General features: G+C 37.3%; 3 protein-coding genes across 4 annotated transcripts in view; 2 read left to right on the forward strand and 1 right to left on the reverse strand.

The window, feature by feature from the left end:
• Positions 1-1,652: 1,652 nt before the first annotated feature.
• Positions 1,653-6,866, forward strand: LOC120426209 (transmembrane protein 161B-like). The gene is made up of 5 exons (XM_039590915.2): positions 1,653-1,905; positions 2,044-2,430; positions 2,521-2,600; positions 5,496-5,711; positions 5,770-6,866. Exons 1-5 carry the CDS (start codon positions 1,903-1,905, stop codon positions 6,602-6,604), a joined length of 1,521 nt encoding a protein of 506 aa, XP_039446849.1. The 5' UTR covers positions 1,653-1,902; the 3' UTR covers positions 6,605-6,866.
• Positions 6,867-11,131: 4,265 nt separating this feature from the next.
• LOC120426202 (heat shock 70 kDa protein cognate 4-like) lies at positions 11,132-17,283 on the forward strand. The gene is made up of 3 exons (XM_039590906.2): positions 11,132-11,283; positions 11,792-12,017; positions 15,486-17,283. Exons 2-3 carry the CDS (start codon positions 11,813-11,815, stop codon positions 17,219-17,221), a joined length of 1,941 nt encoding a protein of 646 aa, XP_039446840.1. The 5' UTR covers positions 11,132-11,283; positions 11,792-11,812; the 3' UTR covers positions 17,222-17,283.
• A 7,145-nt stretch (positions 17,284-24,428) lies between these two features.
• Positions 24,429-25,314, reverse strand: part of LOC120426203 (uncharacterized) — a 92,280-nt gene continuing 91,394 nt past the window's right edge. For both annotated transcript variants that reach the window (XM_039590912.2, XM_039590911.2), the window contains one exon: positions 24,429-24,851. In XM_039590912.2, coding sequence (XP_039446846.1) covers positions 24,762-24,851 — 90 coding nt within the window. In that variant the 3' untranslated portion in view covers positions 24,429-24,761. The remainder of the gene's footprint in view (positions 24,852-25,314) is intronic.

Genomic DNA, 25,314 nt, shown 5'->3' on the forward strand with positions numbered 1-25,314 from the left:
AACACATTCAAAGTATGTTTACATTACAGCTGGAAGTTTGTTTGCATCAGGTTTCCTATCTCTTTCTAGCAAAAGTTTCTTGTCAGGCGACTTCTAGCTGTTTTTTTGGGACTGACCGTCCGATATGGCAGCCAACATACTTCGCAGGGCTGTGACAGCTCGAGCTCGATCATTGTTTGCATCAGGACACTGTGACGAGAAGTTCGTCATTTTTGGGTTAAATTATATTTTTTGCACTGGGCCTAGAAAGCCTTATACACTCATACCCCGATGGTTTGACACCAACTGTTGTCAAACGAACGGGGTCACGTTTTAGTTTGACACCCCTTTTACACGGAGTTCACACACACTACCAAACGTTTGTTTTGATAGTGTGCGTGAGCGCCGTGTAAAAAGTGACAGTTCGTCACTTTTTAGTTTGACTTTGACCAACCAACGGGGTACAAACTAAAAAAGTGTCAAACGAAAAAGTGACCAACCACCGGGGGGCTGAGTGTAGTATTTACATTTTTCAAAAATAATTCTTATTTTGGGTGTGAAAAAGCTTAAGTCAAATTGGGTTCTAAAATGAAGTTTAAATTTGTGATACACTGAAACCCCGATGGTTTGACACCAACTGTTGTCAAACGAACGGGGTCACTTTTTAGTTTGACACCCCTTTTACACGGAATTCACACACACTATCAAACGTTTGTTTTGATAGTGTGCGTGAGCGCCTTGTAAAAAGTGACAGTTCGTCACTTTTTAGTTTGACTTTGACCAACCAACGGGGTACAAACTAAAAAAGTGTCAAACGAAAAAGTGACCAACCACCGGGGGTTGAGTGTATTATTGCTCATAACGATAAAGCTTATTGACAGAAAAAGTCCTACACTCAACCCCCGGTGGTTGGTCACTTTTTCGATTGACACTTTTTTAGTTTGTACCCCGTTGGTTGGTCAAAGTCAAACTAAAAAGTGACGAACTGTCACTTTTTACACGGCGCTCACGCGTACTATCAAAACAAACGTTAGTAGTATGTGTGAACTCCGTATAAAAGGGGTGTCAAACTAAAAAGTGACCCCTTTCGTTTGACAACAGTTGGTGTCAAACCATCGGGGTTTGAGTGTACTTGACAGCTCGTTCCAAGGGAACCATAGTTTATCAATCGAAAAAATGTTGTCTTCACGCAGAAAAATATTTTGTAGAATCAGCCTGTACGAGGTTTGACTCAACAAATTTTTTGTTGAATATAATCAGCGCCGATTTTGCGTTGAAACAAACCTTGATTTTCTCAATTCCACAACAATCTTTAATTGTTTTGAATAAGTTGCTTTGACGTTTAGCGTTGATTCAACAAATATCTTGATATTCAAATCAACAAAACGTTTTGTTGATTCAAATATGCCTTATTTTTCTGCGCGTTGTCAATTTTTTTTTTGCATTAAAATAAAAAAAAGTGATTAGAAATGGTTTTTAATCGTGTTTTTTACCGTTGTACATATAAATTGACATAGGGCTTTAGTACCCAATTTTCTCAGTTTTCTGCGTTTTCTGTGTACAAGCCGTGAACGTGTTCCAAGCGCACACTAAAACATCGGTTCAGCACCACCCTCAACACATCTTCTGACTTCTGACATTTCGCACCTGTCAGTTTTCATTCTTTTCTTTACCCGCATAGAGATTCTTTCGATTTCGTTCGGTCGTCGCGGAGGTGATTTTTCTCTTCTTTCCCCAAGTGGCCAACTCTGGTGTGATTTAGTGTTGCAATTTATTCAATGAAATAGTAGCTAGTTTTAAATGAAAATTACATAACTGTGCTGCTGAGGGCGAGTGCTTTTCGGTCGTGCATCCGTTGGTGATGTTGACGGAGTGAATTTCGTCGTTTTTGAAGGTGTAAATTGCAACTGGAGTTTTCTTGTCATGGTAAGTTGCAGCGGCGATTGACCTATTTTTAGAAATTAGTTCTAATTTTAGTGCTTAAGTGGGAGCTTCCTCACCACACGCGCGCGTTTCAAGTCAAGCAAAAGTGATGACCGGCTTTTTCTCCTCCTTCTCTCGCAGGCCCTTTTGGGAGCCCAGCTGGTCATCACGCTGATCATGGTCAGCGTGATTCAGAAGCTGAGTCCGCACTTTTCGCTGGCCCGGTGGATCCTCTGCTCGACCGGTCTGACCCGGTATCTGCACCCGACGGACGATGAGCTAAGGAAGTTGTCCGGTGTGCCGCGGGAAAAGGGCGGCAAGGGCAAACGGGACAAAAACCATCGGAATGGTGACGCCGGACATCAGCAGGAGAAATCGTCCACCTTTCACGTTCCGCGCAGTCTGGACGTTCAGCTGGAGACGGTCGGTATCTCGCCGTACGATGTGGTCCACCTGCGGTATTACACCGAGTACCAGTGGATGGTCGATTTCAGTTTGTACGCGGCGATCGTGTACGTTTGCTCGGAGGTCAGTTAGCGCAGTGACGAGAGTTAATTAGCGGTTTATCTAATCGACCTAACTTTTTTTTTTTTGGTTTCGTTTTCGTCTCTGCTGCAGGCTTATCACTTTTTCTTCCCCCTCAAGGAGGAGTTTAACTTGAGCATGCTTTGGTGCCTGCTGGTCGTGTTCTTTGCATTGTATCCTTTTGTAAAACACATTTTTTTCAGCATAAAAACTGCATTTGCCTTGTCAAGAGTAAAGGTAATCATTTATCAAAATTCTTTGTATTGCAGTCAAATCGGATATTGTGACACTACATTTAGCTCTTTTTTAAAGTGTATCTTGATTTTAAAGCTTTAAAGATGTTTTTACTGAAAAAGAACTGAAAATTTTACATATTTTTAACTTATAGACATTTAAAATCGAACCAACAATTTCCAAGATATCACCATTTCAAATATGATGGCCTATCTACAATTAGGCCGTTGCAAAATTGGTCTGAAAAATCCGGGGGCAAAAAAAATATTTTTCCAAAAAACTTATAAATTTCCATGAAAATAGAAGTCTAATCAACTGAAAACAATCTAAAATGCATTTTTCTGCATTGATAATCATATTTAGCTTTTTTTGGCCTTTTTAAAAATGCTTTGAATTTTATAAAACTCCAATGTACAGCACCGCAAAAAAAAAAAAAAAAATCGCAAAAAAATAAATTTTCGTCAATACTCAGATATTATGGAAAATAATGATGGCAATGCAACTGGCCAGGTGTATAATGCATTTTAAAACACTTTTTTCATGAAAATGTTGAAACCAGGGCTCGTAATTTAATTTTTTATACTTTTTTATTTTTTGCCCCCCGGGAAAAAGTCGGGAATTTATGATTTTTTGTTAAAAAGTCGGGAAAAGTCGGGAATTCTAAGCATACTTGTTTGAAAATTATTTTTTAACACTTGAATTATTTTGTAATATTTTGTACAATTTTCAAATTGAATTCACTCAATTCTGCTTTAGTAACTTACTTCAAATATTAATAAATTCACTATGTCAATATATTTAAGTATAGCAAAGCTGTTCAAGACATTCAAAATCTTAATGAATATTGTATGCCTTTGACACAGATTTTCATAATATTTTTTATGAATCAAATGATCTTTTTTGGTAAATATTTTTAATTGTTTACCTAAATTTATTAGGTAATTTAAAATATCTTTTTTTTTTCAAATGTTGCCCTTGAACTTTGTTTGTGAGTATGGGTAAATTACCTTGACAAAGCTTGATTTTCAGTTTTCGGAAAACTTAAATATCGAATAAAATCCAAATTGAAAAACTTTTTTACGTTTTTTCAAACAAAGAAAATATTGAAATTGAAAAAAAATCCAGGAAATGTTGAGTTATTGCTAAATTGTTTGAAAAATTGTTTCTTCAAACATTTAGCTTAAAATAAGTGGGAAAATATAAAATCATATCAAACTGAATTTTCATTGAAAAAAAAAACAGTTAAATACTAAACACTAGATAAATTAACATTGATTGAAAAATTCAACATCAAAAATTACAAAACTAAAAAAGGAACTTCGCAAAAATATTATTTTATGAATTCCTTGACATTTTCCTAAATCCTTTGAAAGAATAATAATAGCAATTATGTTTTAATAATTTTTTGGTTTAAAATTATGATGAAGTTTAAATAAAAATAAGAACGAAACTTCAAGTTAAGTTATCTTTAACTTTTTGTCCTAGTTGAAACGAAGTATCAAAAACTATACGTTTGCCAGTTTAAAAAATAACATGAAAGTTATAAGTATTGTTGAACTTTCGATTATTTTTTCAAAGACTAATTGTTTGTGTTTCTACTCTGAATCATTTTAATGAATTTCCATTTTTGAAGTTTTTTTTTATTTGTTGTTTTGTCTCTGAATTTACAAAAAATGCTTGTAGTTGGATTTTTTTTTTAATTCATTTAGAATTTTTTTTCGGTGCTCAATTGACTTTTCTTATTGAAAGTTTTTTGTTTGAAATCATTCTTTGGATAAGAAATGCCTTTTATTTGAGCATTTTGGAAAAGTCTGGAAAAAGTCGGGAATTTGAAAATGGGATTTGAGTGGTCACCCTGTAAATTGTATATGCAGCATACAAAATTTCAACGCATGTTTGAAGCATGCACTATTTCGCATCGTTTGAAATCCATAATGCAAATTTTGAAAATTTGAGTATTTTCGAAAAAATACGGTACTTTGTGAAAATTTTAGTATTTTTCATAACAATCTCTAATGAAGTGAAAAGGCGTACACAATTTCGCTTCGTTTGATACACACATTGCAAATTTTGAAAATTTGAGTACTTTCGAAAAATACGGTATTCTGTGAATGTTGTTGAGTATTTATACTTTGAAATTTACAACATTTTCTAAATATATATTCTTGGTGAAAGCATTGAAAATTTAACACGATTTGGTTGAATTATGTCGATTTTAGAAAGATTTTAAAAATCAGTTATCGTTCATTATTGGGGATAAGATTATCGCCGATAGAATTATCGAAATAACGATAACGATAGATCATCGTTATCGTCCCAACGATGACGATAATATTATCGACAACCTAGATAAAATTTTAGTTCTGTGACACCATTTTAGTCAAATTTGAATGGTTGAAGCTAAAATCTTGTTTTCGTTATACGATTATCCGAAGTGACATTTTTTCAAAGCCTTCGGATAATTGATTCTGAACTTTTGACAATGTTTTTTGATTAACCTAAGAGAAAAAATGTGGAAATGGGATTTGTTTAAACAGAAATTGAAAAAGTTGACAGGTTTTGTTTACTTTTACAAATAAGAATGCATAAAATCTACATGAAAACATGACTTCAAGAAGATATTCCGAAAATGTAGCTTTAGTGAAATACTGCGTGTTCTGACGAACAATAATCGCTAGAAAAATATTCTGAACATTTATGAAATTTTTAATGACCCTGTTATCGGATACGTACTGCTCATCTCAATTAATCTTAAATTTTAAATACTTACCAAAATAGGTATCCGTCCAAAAAAAAAAAAAAACTTTCCTTAACTCACGCAAATCCCAATCCAGCAAACTTCTCGCCTCCCTCACCGTGCAGTACTTCCAGAGCGAGGAATCGATCGGCGAGCGGTCCACCTGCATCGTCACCGGACTCGTCTACCTGCTGATCGCGATGATCGTACTGATCGTGCCGGAGACCACACTGGAGGTTGGCCTCGACCGCGCCTACCGGAGCTTCAACGAGAGCGCGTCCGAGTTTTTGGAGGGCCAGGGGCTGAGCTCGTCGTAGGTTTTTTGATTTCTTCAAATTTTAAACAAATTTAAAGTGTTGATTTTTTTTCAGCGGACCCGCCTCGAAGATTGTCGTCAAGTTTTTCATCGCCGTAAGCTGTGGAATTCTGGGAGCGCTCTTCACCTTCCCCGGGCTTCGTATGGCCCGAATGCACTGGGATTCTCTCAAGTTCTGCCAGGACCGGGCTTTCCTAAAGTTCCTGTTGAATCTGAGCTTCGCGATGCCCTTCCTGCTGATTCTGCTGTGGATCAAGCCACTCACCCGGGACTACCTGACGGTGCGCGTGTTCAAGGGAATGGCCACCCCAATTCTGTCCGAGGAGGCGTTCGAGACCATCCGACTGGGCGCGGTCGTATTCGCGGTGTTGTTACGCTTCCTGCTGATGCCCGTTTACCTGCAAGCTTATCTCAACCTGGCCTACCACCGCATTGAGGAGCAAAAGAAGGAAGCCGGCCGAATCACCAACGTGGATCTGCAGAAGAAGATCAGCTCGATCTTTTACTACCTATGCGTCGTAACGCTGCAGTACGTGGCACCGATTCTGATGTGCCTCTACTTTGCGTTGATGTACAAAACCCTCGGCGAATACACCTGGACCGGCTTCCTCACCGAGGCCTTCCCCGTGGACGAATGTTCCGCCGAAATTGCACCCACTGCAGCTCCGCCAGCAGCGATGGAACCATCATCGCCAGATGCGGACACGGACGACGCCAACATCCTGTCGACCGCGCAAACGATCCAACTGTCGCTGCAAAGCCTCAAGGCGGTCTTCACCAAGGACGTGTACCGGGGGTTGTTTGGCTTTGCCACGTGGTGGAGCTGCTTCATCTGGTTCGCGGCCACCTCGCTGGGCATGGTCTACCAGACGTACTTTACCAAGTCATAAGTCAAAACAAGCATTTAGTGTGAGAAGAGAAGCATTTTTATTAAATCTATGTTGGCAGCACAAAAGTCATCTCATTGTTTGAAACGTCCACCGACTGTGCGCGATGCGTGCTGGTTGAATGTAAATAGGCTTAAGAAAAAAAACGTAGGTTTGAGTTTACTTGGTTTGTTAGTTTTAACTTTTGCATTGTACTTGCTGGAAAGAACACGACACAACTTTTGGGCGGTAGGCAGTGCAATAAAGGTTTATTTAAAAAAAATAACCCGTATTTGATTTGTTTTCTTTTTATGAATATCACATTTTACAAGCAGAGAATTGTCAACAGTGGAAATCCTTCAATGCGACTTTATACTGAATTAAGGAGCAGAACGCATAAGTGAGCGTTTGTTTGAATAAACCCTTTCCGATTGAAGATACCCTGAGCGTATGGTTTTGAAACTCGTCATGCGTCTTCATTGAGTGCACGAGCTTACATAAATGTTGTGGAGACGCATGACAGTTCAATGCGGTGCTGTGGAGTCAGTTATATTACGGGTTCGATTCGGTGCTTGCTTACAAAACCATATTTAAGCGCAAATCTAATTGGTTAATGCATTTGAAGTTATTTTTTCCGATGAAATTATCTTATCGAGGTATCCTTTTAAAACTGCAACTTTAAAGATCTAATAAAACAAAAAAGTTGATAAATAAACATAACTCGATCTATCTTATCTTCATATGACAGCTTTTCATGTGATCTTTTGAATGATAAATTGACTGATTCAAAACTTTTTAAGAGCGAGTTTTTCACCAATGTGTAACAGGTCGTATCAAGGTGCTCCGATTTGGATGAATAACCTCCAGCGTTTGTTTGTCTATGCATGAGATGAACTCATGCCAAATATGAGCCCTCTACGACAAAGGGAATTGGGGTAAAACGGTACCCTTAATCCAACAAATTGTTAAAAAATATTTTAATCCATTCTAAATGGCAATTTTTCCAATCAAATTTACGACTCCAATACTTCTAACTTACGTGAAATTGTCCGAGGATTCCGAATATGACAAAATTGAGACCAAAAAGTGCCGCTATGGAAGCCTACAGGGCAAAAACTAACGTTTTAAATTGTTTGTTCTAGAAAAATTGAAAAAAACTATGAGAAAAACTGCGATTGGCCAAAAAGTTAATACCTTAGGCTTATAACTAGTCCATGAAATTACCTATCTTTTGACCTATGGGAGTATGGGTGTTGGAGGCTGTTGGAAAAAGATATTAAGGTTTAAAAAAAATCCATTTTTGACGGTAATTTGCAAAAGCTAAGAGAAAAAGTCAAACCAATCCTGGATGTCTATGGCACATTTTGAAGTGCTTCAAAAGACCTTTCGAACGCACCTAAGAGAGTTGGAACTGATGAAGTTTTACGGAAATGCGAGCAATTTATGTTTTTATGTTTTTTCGACCTCAAACTTCAAAGCCCGTTTTATCCCACTTCCCTTTGTCGTAGAGGGCTCATATTTGGCATGAGTTCATCTCATGCATAGACAAACAAACGCTGAAGGTTCTTCATCCAAATCGGAGCACCTTGATACGACCTCTAGAACAACCCGAGCAATATTTACAAAAACTGCCTCTTAAGTATTTCTTCATTTTTCTGAAGAAAAACATTGAACTTTTATTTCGGAACAATTTCTTCTTACAAAAGATGCCTGGTTGGAAAAGAGGCGCGCGATTGGCAAGTTGTTTTTTTTGTCGGCTTCGTTTGTTTCGGGCGTTTTTTTTCACGCTGGCGTTTAGGATAGACGATTAGCGCACGTTTTTTTTTTTTATTTTTATGATTCGATTGTGAGTAGCGAGACCTCGCGGTTACTCTGCAACGTGTTTTTCGGAGCCTTTTATTTGATATTTTATTTTTCATAAGTCCTTCTTTTATCATCGTTGATTGGAAGGCACGCCGCCGGTTTAGTTCGTTTAAGTTATTGTATTAATTTTATTACAATCGGTTACGTGGTATCCTGTTTTCTTTTCATTCAAATTCGATTTTATGAAGAGTAAAGCGTCTTTTATTTACTATTTTAGAAATTTGCTCCCGTTACCTACATTGTACAAACAGTAAAAATATACTGAAAAGTCCAGCCCATAGCATTAATGCTCGGTCGGCACGCATTCGATTAAAAAAACTTTCTAAATAATCAATATACTTATCTTTCCGCAGCCGGCTGCCTAAGATTTAAAATTTTCAACCGATAAACAAAATGCTCATGGTCACATCACTGTCACTCGTGAATCCTGACCTCATACCCATCTACTAACCCCCTCAAAACTCATGTGATAGTTTGTCGTAGAAGCAGTCGATTGGGCGGTCTCTATCACTGAAGTATCGGACTAACATTCCCATCCACTTCCCCGTGACCCTACCACTGGTCGTGGCCGGCGCCGGTATTGATCAGCATAACAGGGGCCTTTGAGAAGTTGCGAAGCGAGAAAAGATAGCTCCCACTCATCTTCCACGGCTCGTGGATGTAACTTCTGGAGGTCCTGGTCAATAACGGAGTAACAACTGCGGGTGGGCACCTATGCTTATTAGGGTGTTTCATCCAAACAAAAAAGTTCTCAGAATCAGGCAAACCGAGGTTCCCCTAGTAGAGGTTACCCATAGGGACTCTCATGCCAAATATCAGCCCATTTGGTTGAGAATTGGCCTGTCCCCAGTGGTTTAAAGTTTACATGTAAATTACTATGGGATTTTTATGCTTTTCGTTCAATCGTTCCTACAGGTCTGGGGACAACATGGATTCACTCGGAATAAAGACAGGTTTGTAGGGGATGGTCCAATGAACAAATTCCAGAAGGAATTAGGGTTGTCCATTCTGTCCCCAAGGTGCGCATTGAATCGTCGTCCGGTGTCTCCAGAATCATCGATTCACCCTTCAAATGTACGCAATGTCCTTAGTATGCTATGACGGCTAGGTGAAAATTACGACGCCCTATGTCAGACGGTGAACACGTGGAGAAGCATCGATTGCATTATTATTACAAAATCATCATGTTACGTTATTTAGAAAAGTTCAAATTGTTACAGGAACATCAATAATTGTAATTTTATTACTTTAAAGAATGTTTCTGAGACAAAACTTGAGTGTATGCTCTGGACACCTTTTGTGGGGCAATTTTTTTTGCGAAAATTGACAAAAAATACCATTGTAGGGATCACCCTAGAACGACGTAGGTCACCCTAATGGCCGAACAAAAAAAAAAAATACGGGTCCAATTATTTTTGCCAAGGAACCCCCAGAAAAATTTGAGCACGATTCAAATGGAATTGCTGTGTTTACAACTTATCGAGAATCAGGCATCTGGTTAATTTGAAACTGTTTTTAGTAAAACTAACACAAAACAAAATAAAGGTAACATCTAGTTTTCATAATTGAAACAATCAAATCGTGCATTTAAAAAAATACATAAACGTAGAGATATGTTCAACAACCATGCAACTCCGTTGAAACCAAGTGGGTTGCAATAGTTAAATGGAGGCGCGTGATGCTTAATCCGCAAAATAACAATTGGGTTAGGTCCCCAAACTCAATGAACATATCGTGACACCATATTAATAGAATCTGCATCATAAGTCGACTCCCATCCCGAATTTTCCCGTTCTTCGCAGCTTGTTCTTCGTCATCACTCTATATCATTGTGGTAGTATAAAAGCACATGTTGAATTACTACTGACTGATCGTCATCAGCGTGCCTCTCTTGCACCTGGTTGGTCTTAAATTAGATTTTTACGCTACTTCCCAGCTTGTTTCTAACGTAAACAAAGAAATCGTCATTTTATGAACTGCTTATTATTTCGAAAATTTCCCGGGAATATTCGCATGACAGTCTTATGTTCACTTGTAAGTTTTAGTGAAAAAATAAATCAGTGTCGATTACTGAATATATTTCGATCACTCATTATTTTTTAATTTGATTTTACTAAAATGCTCATTTCACTAGGACTGAAAATTTTATTTTTGATAACTTTCCTTTATTATTTTGTCCAAATGCGTTTGATTTCATTTAAACATAATAATCCAGATGATAATTTGGGTTTCATTTGACCGATCTTTCGTGCGTGAGAGAGGAGAGCCATTTTGGAGCCATTTTCCCTTCGGATTTTTCTCTTGATGAGCGTCAAAAGATTTTCTTGAATATGCTTCCAACGCTGGTCCGTTCAAAATTGGCTTAAAATAGCTTAAAAGCTGGTGGACACAATATAGCAAACATATATTTCTAAATTTGAAGCTTTGAATTGTTCTAAAAACTACTGTTTGTTTCTTTATTATCTTAAACACCTTTCGTTTTCTTTTTAGAAAACCACTTTTTTAATAAAATATCTCAGTAAATACAATGTAGGAATTCAAATTAAATTTAAAACCAGTCATCTCCGTATCCGACACCGATGCAACTAATCCCGTCCTGAAAGTGAATGAACATTCTAGAGAAGAAGATCGCGGATCACGAGTTTGCGCGATTTGAGTTTTCCACTTCTCTCTTTCTATCTTTTCCGGACATTGGGTATTTTAAGCTCAACCGCCACCGCGTTGGCGAATTATTCTTCAGAAAGACATCGAACGGATCAGTTCGTTGAAAAGATATTCAAGTGTGCATTCCTTTAATTTAAGCCAAAAGTGTTACGTAACTGTGCGTAGTTATCATTAAGGTGAGTGGAGTGATTTTTGTGAACACGTGCGAAATTTGGCATTTGCTGGGGATTTTTTGACGGTTTTAGATCGCTGTTAATTAGGCTGGCGCCATTTTCAATTTTAGTTGTGCAGTGAGGAGAGTTGACTTTACGATATTTTGGAAAAAATCTACCGTCAACTGGGGCGAATTGGGACAGCAGTTTTAACCATGTTAGAGCACAACATTTTGATTTTTCTGGTAGGTTTCAGATAGAACAGACTCAGACCAACAAAATGTGTACATCAATTTCTAAATTTAAAACCATTAAATGTTCTAAACACTGCTGTCCCTATTCAAACTGTAGTCCCGATTCGCCCCAGATGACGGTACCTCTTCTATGCCAATCACGTGATCTAAAAATATCAAATTTTAGCAGTTGCCAACAACGAGTGAAAAAGTCAAATTCTGTGCGCATATTTCCCACGTGTTTTTAAAAATAAATCAGAAGTGCGAGCAAAAAATTAACTTTGACCAAAATTTTTCAGACAAGTAAAAAAAGCAGAACCATGTCCAAGTCTCCGGCGATCGGTATCGATCTGGGCACGACCTACAGCTGCGTGGGCGTTTTCCAGCATGGCAAGGTGGACATTATTGCCAACGACCAGGGCAACCGCACCACGCCGTCCTACGTGGCGTTCACGGACACGGAACGCCTGATCGGGGACGCCGCCAAGAACCAGGTGGCCATGAACCCGAACAACACTATTTTCGGTGAGTGCGATGCGACATTGACACTATCGATCAAATTTAGGTGCAATCGGAAATGTTTGATGCGATGAGAGACAAGTGAGGGTAAATTGAAATTAAACGGTGTTTTTTTCGAAGTGGGATTTAAAACCATATTTAACCTACCATGCGTCTCCACCAAATTTAACAAGCCTTAATTCCATTTATTGCGGCTCCACCAAATTCAACAAGCTTTAATAATGTTTATTGGAGACATTTTAAAGGGTTTGTTAAGTTTGTGCTTACACGTTGTTACAAGTTGTGAATATTATTCCTATTCCTTCTATTCATTGAAGAGATATAAAAATCATCATTAATAAATTATTGCGAAACAGGACGTCAATGATTTTATTACATAATTCAGTACATTTTGAGAAACACTTATTTTAGAACAAAAAGTGTCTTCAACTGGCAGCAGCACCAGCATTGGTGCAGATATTTGTTAATGTGTAACAACTTTTTCATTTATTATTAAGAGGAACAAAATTCGAAGCGCATGAAATATTACTGCAAAAATACTGAAACTTTGTAAGCCATTTTGCATAATTAGGTTTTTCATATTCCATACAATTTTGGGGGCTGTCCATAGAAAAGTGCTATGAAAACATTCGAAAATCTGTATCTCGAAAAGAGATTTTCTGATCGATTTGGTGTCATCTGCAAATTTGTTCGATAAAAAGGACTATTCAGAAAAAAATAGTTATACTATTGAAAAAATTATACATTTTGTAAATCACTTTATTGTCCAAAACCTATTTTTTTAACATACTTTACCATACTACAAAGCAAATTCTGATGTTCGTGTTCAGTTAATATTTACTGAAAACTGCACTACCGAAATTTTCAGTTAGTTTTTCGCTGAACATCAGTAAAAATTTGTATGGAGCTGTCAAAGTTTGCTGAAATTTCAGCAAGTTTTCATTTACTGAAAACTGAATTTCAGTAGTGCAGATTTATGTAAATTTAACTGAATTCAGTAATGAGAAAATGGTGTGTACCTTTAATTTTTTTTAATTTTTTGATGTTAATGTCTTAGTAGACAAAAAGTGCCAACTTTTGAGCTATAGGGCATGACGGACGTGTTATTTTTGGCCAAATAAAAAAAATGTTTTTTTTTTAAAAGCACACATACCATTACACCCAACCCCCGGTGGTTGGTCACTTTTTCGTTTGACACTTTTTTAGTTTGTTCCCCGTTGGTTGGTCAAAGTCAAACTAAAAAGTGACAAACGTTCACTTTTTACACGGCGCTCACGCACACTATCAAAACAAACGTTTGGTAGTGTGTGTAAACTCCGTGTAAAAGGGGTGTCAAACTAAAAAGTGACCCCCCGTTCGTTTGACAACAGTTGGTGTCAAACCATCGGGGTTTGAGTGTATTCCAAAATCATTTTTAGAGTCAAAACTAAGTTCTGGATTGAGAACTACTTTTGTTAAATTAAGATAAAGTGCATCGTTTTTGGTGGGTCTCGTGGCGCAGGGGTAGCGGCTTCGGCTGCCGATCCCGATGATGCTATGAGACGCGGGTTCGATTCCCGCCTTATCCACTGAGCTTCTATCGGATGGTGAAGTAAAACGTCGGTCCCGGTTTCTCCTGTCTCGTCAGAGGCGCTGGAGCAGAAATCCCACGTTAGAGGAAGGCCATGCCCCGGGGGGCGTAGTGCCAATAGTTTCGTTTTTTCGCATCGTTTTTGAGTTAATGCCATTTTTTGGTTAAATTATTTAACAAAATTTTCTTTTTATTTTTTTTAAATAGTTGTGAAAGTGATAGTTTTAAAATATTTGAAAATAATTTATTCTAGAGGCTGTGAATATTCTCTATAATTTTCTATTTGGACATTGCTGGTCGGAGTTTTGGTTGCTGAGAATGAAAATTACCAAAAATGTTTATTTCTGCCCAATTGACCTTCAATTTTCAATCAATGATATCTTGAAAATCAACCTGTGTAAAATTTTCTCCACTCTTTGAAAAAATATTTTCAGATTTTTGAAATCACGACTCGCAATTTAAATATGTTAAAAAAAATCTTAAAGAAGATGCTATAATTTCACACCAGTTTACCTTTTAATTAAATATAGAATTTTTTTATTTTCACTTTTTAACATTGAAAATCTGATGAATGGTTTCCAATATATCATCGATTGAAAAGTGAAGGTGAATTGGGTAGGCTTTAAAAAAACTTTCGGGAATTTTCATTCTTGGCAAGGCCATACATATCTCATCAACCAAAGGTCGAATCAACAATGTCCAAAAAAGTAAATTGTAGAAAATTTTCTCAGTTTTTCGAAAACATTTTTTTTTCTAAGATGGATAAGAACGGACCCTTTTTTAAAATTTATGAAAAAATGATTACTATAAAAAATGGCTGTAACTAAAATAAACGGCGCAATTCATCAAAACTCATCATCAAAAGTTACTAAATATTCGATTTAGAATTCATTTTACCATCAAAACGGTTTTTTGTGTGATTTTTAAAATACTTTTTGGGGTCTAATCAACTGAAAACGTTTAAAAAGGCATTGGTAATCATTTTAAGCATATTTGGGATTGTTTAAACATTTTTTGAATTTCTATAAAATTTCGGTGTGCAGCACCGCAAATCCATTTTTTTTGCAATAAATTTGAAAACTATTTTAAAACCCTTTTTTCATTAAAATGTTGAAACTATGCCCCTTACCCTCGACTTTTGTCAGAATATAGAGACATAAACTTAAAAAAATATTTGCAACGGCAACGGTTAAAAAAAGTCCGTCATACCTTGGGCGTCATCCATAAAGTATGTCCACTCTAGGGGGGGAGGGGGGGTCTGAGCGAGTGTGAAATTGCGTGTTATAAGTATAGGAAAAGCGTGACAAAGGGGGGGGGAGGGGGGCTAAATTTTGGATGATTTTAGCGTGACGTACTTTATGAATGAAGCCTTATTGCTCAAAAATTGGCAGAAGACATAAATATCAACAAATGGAAACAAATCAAATTGGGTAAAGTTCGACAAAATCAAGGTGAAAAGGGAGGTATTGCTACATTATTTAAATATTTTTTTTAGAGTGAATCTTTTTTTTTCAGAATAGTACTACATTACCTACAACTTTGTCGAAGACACCAAATCGATCAGAAAATCTTTTTTCGAGTACAGATTTCGTTTCATAGCACTTTTCTATGGATAGCCCATCAATTTGTAAGGAAACTTGTATGAAAAAATAAGGCAAAATAAAAAATATAGCAACGAAAAGGCGATTTGCGAAATTCTAGACAATTGCTCTTAAGAGTCTTTATTTTCAACTGATTCGAGTGATATCGGCTAGGATTTCGCTAACTATTGGTCCGGTTATCAATATTGAAAGGAAGTACCATCCCATGGGGGATTTTTTTTTAAATTGATCGAGTTAATCGAATCCTATTTACTTCAACTAAATTTGTTTTTAAAAATCCTCTATTTTTTTTTTTAATTACAGACGCCAAGCGCCTGATCGGCCGCAAGTTCGACGACGCGACCGTCCAGTCGGACATGAAGCACTGGCCGTTCGAGGTGATCAGCGACGGTGGAAAGCCCAAGCTGAAGGTCGAGTACAAGGGCGAGCACAAGTCGTTCTTCCCGGAGGAGGTCTCTTCGATGGTGCTGACCAAGATGAAGGAAACGGCCGAGGCTTACCTGGGCATTAAGATCGCGAATGCCGTTGTTACGGTTCCGGCTTACTTCAACGACTCGCAGCGTCAGGCCACGAAGGATGCTGGAGCGATCGCCGGGTTGAACGTGCTGCGTATCATCAACGAGCCAACGGCTGCGGCTATCGCCTATGGGCTGGACAAGCAGGGTCATGGCGAAAGAAACGTGCTGATCTTTGATTTGGGCGGTGGAACTTTTGATGTGTCGGTGCTGACCATTGAGGATGGTATCTTCGAGGTCAAGTCTACGGCCGGTGATACTCACTTGGGTGGGGAGGACTTTGACAACCGCATGGTGAGCCACTTTGTGGAGGAGTTCAAGCGTAAGCACAAGAAGGACTTGGCGAGCAACAAGCGCGCGTTGAGACGGTTGAGGACGGCTTGCGAGCGGGCAAAGCGCACGCTGTCGGCTTCGACCCAGGCCAGCATTGAGATTGATTCGCTGTTTGAGGGTATTGACTTTTACACCTCGATCACGCGGGCTCGCTTCGAGGAGCTGAACTCGGACCTGTTCCGCGATACGATGGAACCGGTTTCGAAGGCATTGCGCGACGCCAAGATGGACAAGGGAGCGATTCACGATATTGTGCTGGTTGGAGGATCTACCCGCATTCCGAAGGTGCAGAAGTTGCTGCAGGACTTCTTCAACGGCAAGGAGCTGAACAAGTCGATCAATCCGGATGAAGCTGTCGCTTACGGAGCTGCTGTTCAGGCTGCCATCCTTCAGGGTGATACTTCGGAGGCCGTCCAGGATCTGCTGCTGTTGGATGTGACTCCACTGTCGCTGGGCATTGAAACCGCTGGAGGTGTCATGACCGTACTGATCAAGCGCAACACCACCATTCCAACCAAGCAGACGCAAACCTTCACGACGTACTCGGACAACCAGCCCGGAGTGCTGATCCAGGTGTACGAGGGTGAACGTGCCATGACCAAGGACAACAACCTGCTGGGCAAGTTCGAACTGAGCGGAATCCCTCCGGCGCCACGTGGAGTTCCTCAGATTGAGGTCACCTTCGATCTGGATGCCAACGGTATCATGAACGTGTCGGCCATCGAAAAGTCCACCAACAAGGAGAACCGCATCACCATCACCAACGACAAGGGTCGCCTCAGCAAGGAGGACATCGATCGGATGGTCAACGAAGCGGAAAAGTTCCGCAACGAGGACGAGCAGCAGAAGGAGAAGATCACCGCCAAGAACTCGCTCGAGTCGTACTGCTTCAACATGAAGTCCACCATGGAGGATGCCAACCTCAAGGACAAGATCCCGGACGCGGACAAGACGCTGATCATGGACAAGTGCAACGCCACGATCGCCTGGCTGGACGGTAACCAGACCGCCGAGAAGGAAGAGTTTGAGCACAAGCAGAAGGAGCTGGAAGCCGTCTGCAACCCGATCATTCAGAAGCTGTACGCCAGCACTGGTGGAGCTCCCGGTGGAATGCCCGGCGGTATGCCAGGTGCCGGAGCTCCCCCACCACCGTCCGGAGGTGCCGGACCAACCATTGAGGAGGTCGATTAAGGACATACCCATTCTTTCTCAATAAAAAAAAAAACTTAAAAAAACACACTCAATTTAATTAATCCGTTGTTTTTGTTCTCTTTATTTCTGAAACGACATCTCCTGGTTCACCATGAATACACAGCTTCAGAGTTGCTTTTGTTGTTGGATGCTTTTGGGCCACAACACCTGACTGACTGACCGACTGACCGTCTTCTTCTTTCGTACAAAAGTAATAATATAGCAACAAATAAGATTATTTTCTTCACATATCGAGTAACACAGCTGATTTCATCCGATGTTTCCATTGTTTTTTTTTTTGAGTAATTTCCGCGCTTTGAACAGATTTGTTTTTGTCTTTTGGTGATTTTATACATTTTGCTCTCTTCCTCTGTTTGTTTGTATATTTAAGTTTGCCTAATTTAGCTCATGCAACGAACAATCGCTACAAGTTTGCAACATTTTTTCCCTTATTATGTTCGACAGCCATATTGTTTGTTATCCTTAAACTCTACATACCAGCCAATTTTATTCTAGGATTTTTTTCTTCATTTTGTTAATTTTAAACCCATTGGGAAGCAATTTAACGATTTTATTTTCTCTTTTGATTTGGTCTAGACTTTGAAGACGAAATTAACGAAATTATTTCCTTTTTCTTTAATTTTATTACAAATATTCATCAGCTAAGCTTAGTTGACTCAACGCACGGATCTGTGTGTGTGTGTGTGTATCAACACACCTGTATTTACAGATTTTATTCTTCTATTGTTGTGATGTAATCATAAGTCAATGTCCTTTTCGCCTGTGATTTGCTGTGTGAGATCGTTCCTTTCTAGGCGTTTTCTCCGTCATCGTGTGTGGTTTTTGTGAGCTTGTGTTTCCATTCTTTATTTGCTTTCGTTTTTTTCTGGTTGCTACACTTAATCACACACCGTTCAATGCGTTAAATATATCAGTCTATCTTTAACAAGTGTGTCTTTGATCGATATATAAAAGAATCTGTTTGTTTTGGTGGAAACGCGTGAAATTAACAGTTTAGCTGTTCGCAAGCTGGTGATTGTTACTTGAATCATTGAAAAAAGAGTCGAATGACAATTTATCTTTAAAAATAAAAGAAGTTTACCACACGGAGAAATAACTTTGTTGCTGGTTTCGAGTTTCATGAACGCATGCTCTCGATTTCGGGAACTGATTTTTCTCCGGGTATTATATTAAAAAATATCATATCACTCAAGACTTACAAAACCGGTTCCCCTGACGATCCGGTTAGCTCCTACAGTGTCTTTTCACAGAAGAAATATTACGGTAATATTTATCTGGAAATGGTGACAGATCTTGTGTATTTTTTTTCTGATGTAATATTACATCAGAAAACGATGAATTTTCATCAGTTTCTGGTGAATATTTATCAGGTTCACATTTTTACACATTTTTTAGATAATATTACTCAAACAGAGGTAATCTTCAACCTGCCAAATTTTTAGCAGTCCAAAATTCTACTTTTTTTGCTGTGTACAGTAGGGTGGTCCAAATCCGGACTTTTTTGGGGCTACCCCCTGAAATCAAAAATTAACCCATCACTAGGCAAAATTCCAAATTTGAGCTCATTCTGACCACGGGAACCCCTCCCTCCATTCGCTTAAAGTTTGTATGGGAAAAATCGTCAAAATGTATGGAGAAAAGCAACTGTTTTACTTTTTTACCTGTGGAAGGCGCCATAATTATCCGATTCTTACCATTTCTCAAATGTAGAACCATCATTAAATTTAGAACAACTTTCCCGAAGACACCATATTTTTAGAATTTTTTCCCGCGAAGTTATTAGCGCCCAAAACTGACCCTTTTTGCGCGGCCAGCTGTAAGGGGCTACCTAACAACGATGTTTATTTATAATCCGTACACGCACGTGCTCTCTCTCAGGTTCAAACTCTCTCACGAGCTTGCTCGCCTGCCTGCCTGCCTGTTTACCTACAAGCGCGCGCTGTTTCTCTGCTTGTACTTTTGTCGTCGTCGCTGCGCTGCGTTCTTGACATGTTTATTATAATTTTGAACTAAAATACCAGGTTTGTTTTGAGATATATTTAGCATATAAATTCTTAAATTATGTCAGAAATAAAAAAAACTGCGCTGAAAAAAATAGTTTAAAGAAAAGACAGCTTAGGCTCAATTAAAAAATTACAGCAAATGTCATGAGAACAGGGTTTGTTTGTTTTTCCAAGCATTACACGCAGTTTTTCGTATATGCTAAAGAAACATGATAATGTTCAATTATTTAAAAAAAAAACTTCAGGTAATACAAATGTTGTTCCTTTAGGTAGTTTGCTTTAACAAAAATATACTTTAGTACAAATCAGAACAAATCAAGGCAATTTTACAATTATTGCTGCAAATTTTCATTCAGACTCTCTAAAATTATTTTTTAATTCTTTCTGGAAATTTCTTTCTGTGTTCCTAGACCACCTGCAACAAATATTGCAACTGTTTATCATTTTTTGTCAGTTTACCTGTAAATTTTTCGATTCAGGAAACATCTCTTTCTGCACAATCGTTAACTACCTTCAGATCTTGCAGTTGCGGCCTTCCTTTAAGATACTCATTTGGATTCAGTTTAAAAAAAAATCTAAAGAAAATTCCTTCCCTTTTTTATCTAAAAAAAAACTGCATGGTATTTCTTGTAACAAAAGCAGATAAATTAAAATCCAAAACGATGAACTAATTCATCAAATTTGTATTCTCTCTTACACGCTCTTATAATATGATATCTATTGTTGTGTTTTTTTTCGTTTTGTTGATGTGTGATCAACATTAAATTTTATATCTCAAAACAAACCTGGTATTTTAGTTTAAAATTATAATAAACATGTCAAGAACGCAGCGTAGCGGATAGCAAACGAAAACGACGACGACGACAAAAGTCCAAGCAGAGAAACAGCGCACGCGCTCGTAAGCAAACAGGCAGACAGCCAGGCGAGCAAGCTCGTGAGAGAGTTTGAACCTGAGAGAGAGCACGTGCGTGTACGAATTAGAAATAAACATCGTTGTTAGGTAGCCCCTTACAGCTGGCCGCGCAAAAAGGGTCAGTTTTGGGCGCTAATAACTTCGCGGGAAAAAATCCTAAAAATATGGTGTCTTGGGGAAAGTTGTTCTAAATTTGATGAAGGTTCTACATTTGAGAAATGGTAAGAATCGGATAATTATGGCGCCTTCCACAGGTAAAAAAGTAAAACAGTTGCTTTTCTCCATACATTTTGACGATTTTTCCCATACAAACTTTAAGCGAATGGAGGGAGGGGTTCCCGTGGTCAGAATGAGCTCAAATTTGGAATTTTGCCTAGTGATGGGTTAATCTTTGATTTCAGGGGGTAGCCCCAAAAAAGTCCGGATTTGGACCACCCTAGGTACAGTTTAAAAGTAATTTTATATACTCAAATAGCTTGCTAATTGAAAAATACAAAGATTAAGCAGTCTATGACGAGAAATGAACAAAACAGGCAAATGGGCAATACTACAGGTTCCCTGGGGGATCTCATGGGAGGTTTCAAAAGCGGCCAGAATTAAAAATTCTTCAAATAATGTACCGAAAAAGCATCTTCAAGAAAATTCATGGAGTTTGAGCCACCGCTTGGCGAATTTCGATTTAGGTCGAGAAATGGTCAGACCCAGCAACCTGTTCCACTATGGGCTAGCAGGTGGCCAAATATAGAAAATGTTAAAGCATTTTTGGATATTTTTTCATCGATTTTTGTTGATAGTTAACATCTCAACTAAGAAAATTTATTTTTTTTTTAATTTAATTTCTTTATTTTTTATGAAGATAAAGTTATTTGTCAAAAATACGGAGTCTAAACATCTAGTCCAAAAAAAAAACTGCTCCTTCCATTTTTTGTTGAACGTTTAAAAGTTTTCGTAATATCAAAGTTTGATTATAAAAATATTATCGTTTCTCATGAAAACATTTCGCCCGTTGTTTTTCTTTTTTGAAAGTACACAAGCTTAGAGGACCTTTTAAAAAAATCTCTAGAAAAGTAATTAAAATGTTTACAGGTTGATTACAAGCTATAGAAATAGATCTTTTATCGGATAAATATGTTTTGTAAGGAACTGTAAACTGAGGAAAACCCGGAAAAATATCAAAATTATCTCTTTAAAACAAATTGACAGATAAATGAAATTATCTAATTAGAAAAAGCTTTGGCCAGATCAGAAAAGCAAATCAATTTTAAAAAGTTGTAAAAATTCCGTACAAATCCGTATTATGCGAAAAATTCCGTACACAAATTCCGGCCTGTAAAAAATCCGCGGAGAAAGTCAAAAATCCGTACGGAAAGGAAAAATTCCGTACAGTTGGTAGCCTTATACTTGCTGTTTTTGAAAGCGCGTGTATTTATCAAAGTTGGATGTCATTAATTTGGAAAAAAATATTCCCAAAAACCTTCTTTTTGTACAAACCACATAGCAAAAAAAAAGGGAATTTAGCTGCGTGTAAAAGTCATGGTTCAAAGATATTTTGTATTTTTTAAATTGAATTACTCGAACTATGAAATATAACTCATAAACAATAAAACAACATAAAAAGGATCAATAATTATAAAGATATCGTCGATTGAAGAATGAGGGCTAATTGTGTGGAACTTAGATTTTTCTTCTTAATTTTCATTCTTTGAAAGGCTGTATCTCATCCACAAAAAGTCAGATCACCAACTAATTTTATTAATAATTACATACGTTACTTTTTAACCTGTACAAGTCATGACCAAGCTTCTCTGAAATTCGATGATATTTTGGTGATTTAGAGAAAATCTCATTTTTACTCTTTGTTTTTCTTTTATGGGCTGTATCTTGAAAACGGTGCTTGGTATTTAAATTTCTCTTGGGTATGATGATAAAATATGATTTTACACCTGAAAATAAAGTAAACTTTTCGATTTGTTTTTAAATTATGCTTCATTTGAAAAATTGTCATTTTCTGTAATCTAAGACTTATCCAAAAACAAGAATTTAGATAAAAGGGCTATTTGCTCAAAATATTTCTTTGTTTGAAAAGTCGAATAAAAAAATTAGTACATTGTTTTTATAGTGTAACTATTTTTATTCTAGTACAATTTTGCCATCAATCAGAAACAATGTTATCATCTAATCGAATCTAATCTAATCAGACCCTAGCGCAGCCAATCTTTCGAAGGGATCCTGGAGAGTGCCTTAGGTTAGATGACGCCTAGCACTCTTCTTGTCATTTATTAACATTTGTAGTGCGCCATTGCATTAGAATGCATTGAAACATCACAAGCGTTAAAGCGGCCAGGCCTACTGCGTAAAGCCGTATCGCAGAGATGACTCGTAATTGGGTTGAGTTTGAGTACAAAGTGTTCGAACAACAACACAATTCTGAATCGACAGGGGAGGAAGAAGCGTGGGGACACACCACCATACGCTCCGAGCAATCAGAAACAATGTTATCATGATACAAAAATTGAGTTTTGTGATAAAAAATTAAGTATTAAAATACAAAATAAACGCATTTACTCATTTTTTCTGAAACGTTCAAATTATGATCTACAACTTTACCGAAGATACCCAATCGATCAGAAAATCCTCTCTCGAAATACGGGTTTTCGAACATTCATATAGCACTTTTTATGGACAGCTCCCAAGTTTGCTAGAGACTTGTATTGATAATTTGAGCATAAGAAAACGATGGAGTAAGTTTCGAAATCATACAACAAAAATAAATTGAAAAGTCGTTTTTCAAAAACTTATTGAATAAAAAAATTTAAAGGCAAATAAGTTGCAATTGGAATTTTTTTTTGAAGTGTAGTTATAATTCTTAAAATGAACCTTTATAGTTTTACTACATGAGTTTTTTTTTGTATTCCAGAAAAGAAAAATCTCACAACAATGTAAGTAACAATCGCCATCGAATAACTGCAAAAAAAACATCGCTGCTCTACAGTGTAGTGTTTTTACCATAATTATATTGTCACCATGATTATAATAATTGTACCAGTTTACCAGTGCACACAAGCAGCTTCACGATTGGGCAAACGAAAAGCTCTTTCCGGTTACTCACACTCCATCGATGTCAGCCATTTATTCTATTCTTTTCCAACTGAAATGTTCCATCTGGCTGAATGTTACACAAATTTATTGGTGTGTAGCGTTAGCATTCGCGTTTTTTAGAAGTGTCTCTCGGAGACTGCCTAAGGATTAGAAAATGCTACATGTGTGTGTTGTGTTTGTGTCTGTATGTGTGTCCTAACGCCTACGCGTTCTGATTCCTGTAGGTGAGAGTTAAATCGAATCAGTTTGTGTGTTTTTTTGTTGCTAAACTTTGTAGTTTTTAGTTGACGGCCTGTAAGAAATTACTTTTTTTTCTGTTTTAGAAATTCGTGTCAACTGTTACGTAACGCGCAAAAGTCTATCTATTTCATTGTAATGTGTGTTTTCAATTTACTTCATTTGCTAGAGAATATAGAACTTGCCGTTTGTCCTTGGAGCTTTTTGTTACACGCAGAAAAATCCGTTTTGGCAATAACGCAAAAATTTGAAAAAGAATTTGAATACCAGAGATTTTAAATTTCAGTAAAACAAACTGTTTCATCCAATGCCGTATTTTGTACTTAACATAAACTCCAAGGCAAACACCGTTGATGAACTTCAAATTTAGGGCTGTCAAGTTTTGCGTTGCGATCTCTTAGTTTGTGAAGAATGCGTTGTACTTTTCTCTCAAATTCTGTCATAAGAATATCGTTTAGTTCTGACTCTATTTTTCAACTCTGTTTTAGCTACACGAAACCTAAACAAAGTAGAACGACTGCAATTAGAACTGGGTTGAGCGTTTTTTTTTTTATTGAGTTTACTCTTTTCCGCATATGCTGAACGTTATTGCTTATGTAGTGGTTTGATAGAATACTGCAAATTTTCTGATATAACTTTTGTTTATTTTCTGTTTTGCTTTGAGTGTGAGTGTGTGTTTGTGAGATTAGTAGGATCTGCAAATTTTGTTCAAATATGTTCGTTGGAACCTGGAACTGGGGTTTATTTTCTCCTATCAGTCAACTGATACTATTATAGTTTGTTTTAATATTTTTTTCGGAACGAGATCTAAATCGATTCGATTCACTTTCGGATTTCCATGCTGGTTTGTTTCATCTTTAATTTTTTTTTGATTATTTTGGTCTATCGATTGGTTTACCACCTCTCAGCCACAGTAGCATTTTCTCCTGTTTGGTTTTTTTAATCGCGACTAGTTTTATTTCTTCTTTTTTGTTTTGTAATTACACTATATAAATGTCGTACTTAAGTGATAGTAACTTATCTAAAAATTCCATAAAATGTCTATTCAACAATGATGATAGCCACTAGGTTGTGTCCTTCGCCAGTGTTTTGATGGTTTAATGTTTTTGTTTTATGTTGTTTATGGCTCAAGTTGCTTAACTTTCTGTTTGATGTATAAACGTGTTTATGTGTTCGTGTTTGTGTGTATGTGTGTGTGGATTCACATTGGGCTGCACTTGGGTATGAGTTTTGTTTGTTTGTTTGCTTTGCATTACAACAGCTTCTACTATTTTAACAGTTCCGTGGAGCTACAAGGGCCGTCAAAGCCGCCGCACGTACTTTCACTAACAGATCTCTGGCTAAGGATAGGAGAAAACTGGAATGAAATGAAAAAAGATTGGATTGTTATGCATTTGAGATAGTTTATGGGAATTTTAAGAATTAGATCTATAAATGAATGATTTCCGCAAAAACTAACTCGTCGTATTTATCCAACTCGGTAAACCTCGTTGGATAAATGTTCAACTCGTGCTGGAAAAATCTTCCTTTTGCAACTTGTTGCATAAACTACTATTTCAGAGATGGTCAAACTTTGTCATGAAATCAATTTTTAGTAGACATAACTCGAAACGGTACACGATACGGAGATTTGTGTTAGCTTCTTTACGATTGCAAATTTATTTTTCATTTATAAATAATGTCAATATTATTTAAGAAACGTGTTTTCTTTAAAAATTGGCAACACTGCCAAATGAATTTTGATCAACTTGTGCAATAGCTCAATGCTGTCAGTTTCTGTTATCTAACACTTTTCCAAAAGAAAAATCAAGTTTTTAGTG

Source organism: Culex pipiens, chromosome 3 (genome assembly GCF_016801865.2).
Source record: "Culex pipiens pallens isolate TS chromosome 3, TS_CPP_V2, whole genome shotgun sequence".
Lineage (NCBI taxonomy): Eukaryota > Metazoa > Arthropoda > Insecta > Diptera > Culicidae > Culex > Culex pipiens.